The following is an 8,594-nucleotide window of genomic DNA, read 5'->3' as shown; positions in this document are numbered from 1 at the left end:
ATTAATTTATTTGTAATTTTGTTAATTTTAGCAAATATTCGTAAATGACTCATTTATAAGATAACGTGACTGCGATTGAAATACATTTGAAATACAAATAATTTTCCGATTTCGACTATTTTTCTTAAGAAATTTATTTTAAATTTTATTTGTTGTTTGTGGATGGTTCGTGCTGCCTAAATAATTAAGGTTTTAAAAGGTCTTAACTTTTTTTGTATGTTTGTAAGTAACTTATTTTAATTAACTAATTTAAAATAAATAAAAAAAGTTATAAAAACTTCATAATTATATAATTTTCAAAAATCAATCGACAAAAGATAATTAAATTGCATTTTCGCCAAAAATTTTCGAGTAGCAAATGCAATTCGCATTGTTTTTTGAGAATGCCGATTTTCCACAAACTTTTACTTTTGAATTTAGTGCATTTTATTTGCTCTTTTTTGCATCAGAAACAACAACAAAATACATTTGAATACATTTCGTCCGTCCGCGTGTCTGTCTCGACATGACTTTGAGAATTCTTTCGGATAATTAATGATGTTTGTTGCTCCACATACCCGTATTGTGCGGCACTCTTCCCGATTACCAACACATTACAATTCACTAAATGAGCGTTGGTGTAGGTCTGCCTGTCGCTGCCATTGTAGAGGCTCCTTTATCTCCTTCTGGCATATATTCTAGATTTTAATTTCTTATTTTCCTTAAATGTCACTTTTGTATAGCCGTGACATGTCACGGGTATGTGAGAGCAGGCTGAAATTAAGACTTTTGGGAACAAGAGGCACTTAAATTTGCATTACCAGCGAGGCAGCACACACATGCAAACATACATACATACATATGTATCACATGCATACCTCATGTACGTAAGCACTTCGAAAGAGCATTATTTAATAATTTAGCGTTATTCGTTGGCTGCTTCTTCATTTTTGCATGGCAGGGCACTCCATTTGCAAACTTTTAGAAAAATTTACACTGCGGTCGCAGTGCTTTCTTCATATTAATGCCATTTTATGGCACGCAATTTTTCTTAACGCTGGATGCCAGCCCCATGTCAACGCCGTACTGTCACTCCAGCCACTCAACAACCGACACCCATCAGTTTCAGTCACTCATCTTATCAACGCTTCTGTGAAATGTTCGCTTGTATGTTGTAGTATGTATGTATGTAAATAGGCAAATGTCCCTCATCAAATAATATCGCCATTTTATACATTTTTATATTGTTTCTTGTGCCGATTTTCTCCCTTCGCTATCTTTTTTTTCTGGAATCGTAGCTTTATCCCTGCCGCGTTGTGAAATCTTTTAGGTAATTTTCTTCCCTCCTCTGCTTTTTCAACGCCGTTCTTCAAACTCCGCATGTAGACATTCCTTCTTTGTAATGCCTTCAACTTTTCTTTTTATTCTGGCAGCGAATTGAAAGTGTAAGAAGAGTGTATGTTTGCTTTTTTGTCATTCTTTAACATAAAAGGACACGCACCGCGCCGCATCATGAAAGGATTGATTAATGATTCGTTGATTTTCGCCCTTATTCTCTTTAGTTACACTTGGCCAGGCCAACTAATCCCCGATTGTCTTGCAGCTCTGCCATCTAATGCGAAACAGACTGAAAAAGTTTATACTTTTGCGTAAAGTGGGTTCTAATAAATAGTCAACATAATTTACTAAAACCAACAGTCATAGCATTTGATACCCAAAAATTAAGTTAGGATCTCGGGGCCATTTGGTTTCAACAAGACAGCGCCACTTCTCAGATAATTTCACGTTTTGGGCCGATTGACCGCCAAGATCGTGTGATATCACACCGTTAGACTTTTTCCCGTGGGGATATGTAAAATCTAAAGTTTATTCGGACAATCCAGCTTCGTTTCAAGACTAGGAGCAAAACATTCACCAGCTAACCGTCGAGATGCTCGAACGAGTCATCAAAAATTGTACTCAACGGATGGACCATTTGAAACGAAGCCGCCACTAACATTTGAAAGAGGTAATCTTTAAAAAATAAATGCGAAAGATTGGTATTTTGAATAATAATAAAAATTCCCAAATATCATCTAAATAATAGCAACAAAATAGAACCGAGTAACTTGGCCACGGGTGCTGTTAATATATGTATATATGGTTGAAATTTTTCGTGTCATCGTCTTCATCTGAATCCGACGTATCTGAATTAAGCGTTGCTATAATTAATTAATTTTCTTTTTATATAATCTACTTAGGAAGCTCGGTAATTGAAAAATAAATATTTAATTTTTGCTCTTAATTTTTTTACGACATTCTCAACCAATCTTAAAGATTAACTATAACCGAACACTGGACCACATCATAACCAACTTTACTTTGTCTAAACGTGACGCCAAGATAACGTACAAATAAAATTACTTCTCTCGTTTTTTAAGGTTCTTCAGAATCACGATTGCCGTGAAAATGTTCAATTTTATATTTTTAGTGATAAAATTTGTGAATATGCAGGAATATTACACATAATAGTCGCAATGAAACAAAATTTAAATCTACTTCGAAAGGTAATGATTTCTTTCAAATTTTATGTTTAGTAAATAAACCAAATCTTAAACGCGTATAATTGGGTAACACAATTTAACCAATAAAAATATTGCTTTTGCAATTTGTCTTTATACGAGTTGTGACTTTGCGGTTTGACATTTATACTGGGAAATATTCATATGACCACCCCAGCAGAGAACGTATAAAATATGCAGAGAACGTACATGATGTACAGAGAACGTACAGAGAATATGATATACGCTCTCTGTCTATAATATACGTTCTCTGCTCTGATTATACGTTCTCTGATAAAAACAAACAAAAAAAATCTCACCACTTTAATAAACAACCACTTTTGTTTAGTATGGCAACGCAGTTTACATCCCTCAGAAAATGTGTCAAATTCAACTGTCAAATGTGTATATTATAACCTTAAAAGCTTTAAATAACATCATTAGTACTCGTAGATTTGCGACTACCCCTCGTGGGGAAGAATTTTTGTAACAAAATTACATAAATTGCTAGACGTGTAATCTCGACTTGTTTCTTAAATTACATTAATAAAAATATTAAATTTGCAATTGCTTTAAATGTAAGTGCTGGCAATACGTGAAATATACTATAAAATTGTTTTAATTATGCAACAACATTGACCCACTCTAGGGGGGATGTAAAATCATATGACCCAGTTTAATAATAAGCATTAATATAATTATAGATTGATAATGGGTAATACAATCACAAGCGTCCGTATGGAGGCAGCACCACAAATGCCTAAAGATCATATTCACATGGCTGCCACGGGTGCTGCACCACCCCCAGAGTGTCCAATGCACCAGAAAGGAGGTGCTGCTCCAACGAGTACACCACAGCGACAACAAGAAAAAATTACAACTACTGCCACTCCACCAGCATCCGAGTGTCCGGTTCAGCATGGTCAAAGTGATATTAATCCACTCAATATGATGCCACCTGCCAATCAACAACCAGCACCGGATCAACCCTTTTCTCTGTCCACAGACCGTCAAACATCGAGCATACCAAAAGTGACAGAAGATGGTAGTCAGCAGTTCTGGCAATATCCAAGTCAGCAAATGTTTTGGAACGCAATGTTAAGGAAAGGTTGGCGTTGGAAGAATGACGATATTTCACAGAAAGATATGGGCGATATTATTTTCATTCATAATGCCAACAATGAACAAGCCTGGAAAGAGGTACTTAAGTGGGAAGCATTGCATGCTAGGGAGTGTGGAAATCCACGATTAAAGAGTTTTGGTGGTAAAGCTGCCGATTATAGTCCACGTGCACGCATACGCAGCTGGCTAGGGTATGTTTTACTCGTTTTTACATTATCAGCTCAAAATAATTATATTTATATTTATTAGCTATGAATTGCCGTTCGATCGTCATGACTGGATTGTTGATCGTTGTGGCAAAGATGTTCGTTACGTTATTGATTACTACGATGGCGGCGTGGTGGACAAGGATTATAAATTTGCAATACTCGACGTTCGCCCTGCAATGGACTCGGTCGGAAATGTTTGGGATCGAATGAGAGTCGCTTATATGCGTTGGAAGTTTGCAGCATTGGACTCCATTGCAGGCAATCGAACAGAAACTGGCAGCGGCAAAGTTGACCAATAAACTGAATTGACATGTTCTCATAGCTCGTTTTCTGAATGCAGGCGATAGTTTAATTTATTTCAAAACTACTGGACTACACTTACTAATTATGTATATATTTAACTGATAGGATATTCAAATAAAATATTTACGAAAACAAAAAAACCTTCATTTAGCTTTATTTAATTTTTTTAAGTATTTTTCAGTTCAGTAATTGTACAAATGATCAGCATTAAGAGCTGAGTTGATTTAGACATGTCCGTCCGTCGATCTGTATATACGCGAGTCTCTCAGTTTTTAAGATATCGCTCTGAAGTTATGCACACTTTCCTTTCTCCACGAGAAGCTGCTGCTGGAAGCGACATCGACATACAAACTGAACGATCAAATACAAGTCCTTGTGCGAAAACTTTATTAGTTGGACGAGATATCTCCACGAAATTTGACACGGATTATTCTCCTTGAATTGCTCCAAAGGATCAATATCGTTAGAAATTGTTCAAATCGTATTACTACAGCATATAACTGACCGATCAAAATCAAGAGATATTTTTATAGATTTTTATGCTATAAGAAATGCTCCTGTGAAGGGTTTTGGTGCAGCAGTAACTAACAGCTGTTTTTTGTTTGATATTTAAAGTTATTAATGGAATTTGAGTAGAACATTTGAAGAATAAAAATTACTGTGAAGAAAATAACGGTATTACCAGCGACCATAAATAAAAATCACCAACAATTTCAACCTTCTTACTATTGCGTATGTGTTTCTTCCTTTATTTCTTTATCAACATTACAACAACTTGTTCAATTCTTTACATTCGGAATGCGCAACTAAATCAACAATTATAAATTAGCGGTAATTTCAAAACTAAAAAAAAAAAACTGTGTAAAATGAATTTTAAATTATTTAAAGCGTTGATTTAATTTGCCGGATAAGTCTAATGTATGAAAATACAGTAACTGATTGATACCAATGATACTTCCGCATGCAATCGATTTTTCTTTATCTTTTATGGTTTAAGTCAATTCAATATTTTAATTTACAAATATAACAGGCCACTTGCAGCAGCATGGGCCATTAACGTATTGGCAGCTTGTTTGGTTTCCAGCGTTAGACGCGTTTCATTTAACCAATCACATGCAACCCGACGTGCACCACCTTGCAACAGATTCATGTACTTCAAGGCCTGCAGCAGATCTCCACGGTCAACGAAATACCTGGAGCAAGAAGCAAATGATATTAAGTACATTTGTAAGCTGTAACAACAATTCTACTTGCCTAGCTCTGTTCAAAATATCGTAAGTGTCCAATTTACTGTAATCAAATGGTTTGTTTTGCAATTCATCCTGAGAAATGGGATCGTCAGGCTTCAAAATGAACAATGATTGCAAGTATGACAGGAAATAGATGGGGAGGCTAGCTCCGCCTTCCGGTACCAGCGCTAGTTTGCGAGCAACGCGCTCTACATTAATGAAACGTTCACGCAGTGCATCTTCTGTGAACACGCCACGCTCGCTGGCAGTAGTTGGTAGGTTTTGTATAACAACAGAAACCAGCTCGTCGCCCTCTGAAAAAAAATTAAACAGATATTTAGAATCGGTCAAAAGTGATAAATCACTTTATATAATTACCAGCCACTTTAGAAATCGCCTTGATTTCACTCTTCAGCGGACGCAACTTATTGCGCCAGTGTACGCCAGGTTCACCAGTGCTTACTGTAGCCCACAAGGCCTGGCAGGCAGCCCAAAGTGCTTGCGCTTGATGGGCAGAACGCTCCGACTCAGCTCGCGCTGTAAATATAGCAATTTATAATTTATTCGTACTTCGTGAAATTCAATATCAATAATATAATCAAATGAAAAGGATTAATTGGGTGAACTCTGTACCTTTAAGCTCATCATCAATTTCTTATTAGTAGCGTTTATAAAGAGATTCGTTATAAATTTGCACATTATAAACAATGGACCAAGTGTGCTTACCTTGTAGAGCAGCATCCATTCCGCGCATTTTGCCAACCATAGCCGCAAGTTGTAATTTATAATTAGCCTTTTCAGTGGCCAGTTTGTCTTCCAATTCACGTGTGAAGTTACGCTTCATTTCGCTTTCCTTCATGGCTATCGCATCGTTCAAATGATCCATATGCGCTTCAGCTTGCTTTTTCAATTGTTGGCGCAATTGTTTTTCGGAATCAGCTCGGATTTGGAAAATTTTCTTCTGTTGTTCGAGAGCCAGTTTTCGCTTCTCAGCTTCTAAGTGATAATCCAATTGGGCTTTCACTGCATCCGATTCGTTATCACCTCGGAAGGTGTCCATGACACGTTTTAGTCTTAGTTCACCATCAGTTTGCAAACGTTGCAGTTCCTTCTGGTAAGCCAGTACATGCGAGTAAGCATGCATGATAAACAAATCCAAATCTTCCTTTGAGAGATTTAGTTTTTGATCCGCCAAATTTAGACCGGGGAATATAGACTCAATTTCCTCAACGAAGTAGTTGCGTGCTTTTTCCACCTATAACCAATATTATTATAGTATTATTTACCCAACAGTGGTAGCTAATGCTTTTTATATTATACTCACGTTTCTCCAATATTTTTCGGACACCGCGGCAAGATCCTTATGCTGATATAATTCATCTTTGACGTGGTTAATGTGATCCACCAACGTTTTAATTTTTTTGCGTATGGTAGTGATCTGCTCATGATTATCAGAGGTTACAGCTTTGCTTAGTGCCATCTCACACTTTTCTAAATGCATAAAATTGTGAGTTTGAATAATATATCGAAATATTTAACAATTTCAAATGCTGTGTTTGATTACCAATTTTATCAATAGCTTCACGTGCAGAGTTTTCTGCAGTAGCAACGGAAGTATCGCGAGCACTTGTCTTGTTCCTTAAAGAGGTCCATCTCGAGGTGTCAACATTATCTATGGCATCATCAACGACTTTGCGTACATCATTGTTAAAGCTGAAATGGGAGTTGAAACTTATATTACTTGGCAAATTGAGGAAAAACATTGATAAATACCTCTTGAGAATAGTAATCGCTTTGTTGTATTCTTTTACAGCTAGAGCCGCTGCAATTTCTACTGCATTTTCCAAGTCGGTCACATCCTTCGGCAAAGGTTCAGGTTGTTTACTTATTTTGACAGGTTCGCTAGGTTTGGCAGTAGCAGGCTTTGCGGCAGGCGACGCTTCTTTAGCGGCACTTGCTGTAATCTAAATTGATAAGCTATTGTGTTGAAATGGAAATTGAATATATAAGTCTATAACTCACTGGTTTTGCTGGCGGGGAGGTTTTCGTTGGTGCAACTTCTGATTCTGTGAAATTTTATAATTTATTTTTTAACGATAATTATCCAATTTAGAATTTAACAAACTTACGCTTAGAAGCAGATTTTTCGGAGCCTCCAAACCAACCAGTGACAGTCGATGTGGCGCTATCAATCGTTTTCGTGACATTGTTGAATTGTTTCTTGACACCATCAAACTGCTTATTTATATCTTCAAGAGGGTCTTTTGACTCTAAAGCAACTTTTAAAACGTAGTCGGCACCAGGAACATTTTGTTCGACTTGTTTTCGAAATTTCGGGTCGTATCTGAAAATTTATATTATTTATATATGTAAATATATGGTATTTAAGTGTGATATTAACTGACTTTGCGTATCCAATTACTCCACCGACAGCGACAAGGGGCGATAGAAATACCAGCACTTTGCCAAAACCGGCTTCTCGTACATTAGGTGGCAGGCCATTGCTATAGTTTTTTCGGCTATATTGGCTCAATGTTATCTGAAATGCGAATTAAATTAAATAAAGAAGTGATCTCAATAAGCAAACGTTAGGTGATGGGTATCTAGTATTCAATTAATAATAACAATTGTCATTATTGTGGTGTAGCTATTTGTAGAAAGTTTACGCACCACATGCTAAAAAAACGAATATGTATTGCAATTTAAGATTCATATCAATTTTCTTTTGGAATTTGGATTATATTTGGTCAAAACGTATAAATATTGCATTAATAGATGACATAACAATCTATTTGTCTACACGGGCGTTAAGGTGAGCAGAGCGCTTGCTGCCCCTTTGCTTTCCGTTTTGTTGAGTGATAGTGGTTGTAGTACCTCACGCATAGATGTGATGACGGCACATAAGCATTTTTATATCTTTTACAACACAATTCTTTAAAATAGTTACACTAACCTGTATGGCGTCTCGGCATGGTCGTTTCAGTGCTAGACGATACATATTGCTATAAATTTTGGAATAATTAATATCGTGGGTGCAATTCCAATTCCTTTGCGAGCCGGTGCTTAACGTCCTCCCGCGATCTAGACAAAAACGAAAACTTTTTTCTACTTTGCACCAAACTGAGCCACTATTTTGCACAGAGAGTGGAAATGTTGCGATGACAATTGAGGAAATATAATTTGAACAATAATAAAAACTGACATCTACATGT

The 8,594-nt window shown here is 36.5% G+C and overlaps 2 protein-coding genes across 3 annotated transcripts; one reads left to right on the top strand and one right to left on the bottom strand.

Annotated features, from left to right (window-relative positions):
* Window positions 1–2,943: 2,943 nt before the first annotated feature.
* LOC126765308 (holocytochrome c-type synthase) lies at window positions 2,944–4,295 on the top strand. The gene is made up of 3 exons (XM_050483031.1): window positions 2,944–3,097; window positions 3,224–3,832; window positions 3,891–4,295. Exons 2-3 carry the CDS (start codon window positions 3,231–3,233, stop codon window positions 4,147–4,149), a joined length of 861 nt encoding a protein of 286 aa, XP_050338988.1. The 5' UTR covers window positions 2,944–3,097; window positions 3,224–3,230; the 3' UTR covers window positions 4,150–4,295.
* A 569-nt stretch (window positions 4,296–4,864) lies between these two features.
* LOC126765226 (MICOS complex subunit Mic60) lies at window positions 4,865–8,557 on the bottom strand. Of its 2 annotated transcripts, XM_050482888.1 has the most exons (12): window positions 8,336–8,557; window positions 7,788–7,921; window positions 7,512–7,726; window positions 7,405–7,448; window positions 7,156–7,346; window positions 6,947–7,095; window positions 6,707–6,873; window positions 6,109–6,637; window positions 6,016–6,036; window positions 5,761–5,919; window positions 5,408–5,696; window positions 4,865–5,346 (listed from the first exon to the last, which is right to left on the bottom strand). In XM_050482888.1, the coding sequence occupies exons 1-12, from the start codon at window positions 8,378–8,380 to the stop codon at window positions 5,169–5,171; spliced, it is 2,121 nt and encodes a 706-aa protein (XP_050338845.1). In that variant the 5' UTR covers window positions 8,381–8,557; the 3' UTR covers window positions 4,865–5,168. The 2 variants fall into 2 exon arrangements, with proteins under 2 accessions (XP_050338845.1, XP_050338851.1); XM_050482894.1 differs by lacking the exon at window positions 6,016–6,036 and having other exon boundaries at window positions 8,336–8,556.
* Window positions 8,558–8,594: the final 37 nt, after the last annotated feature.

Source organism: Bactrocera neohumeralis, chromosome 2 (genome assembly GCF_024586455.1).
Source record: "Bactrocera neohumeralis isolate Rockhampton chromosome 2, APGP_CSIRO_Bneo_wtdbg2-racon-allhic-juicebox.fasta_v2, whole genome shotgun sequence".
NCBI classification, from domain to species: domain Eukaryota; kingdom Metazoa; phylum Arthropoda; class Insecta; order Diptera; family Tephritidae; genus Bactrocera; species Bactrocera neohumeralis.
The sequence above is the reverse complement of the archived record's forward strand: the minus strand, read 5'-3'. Positions and strand labels throughout refer to the sequence as shown.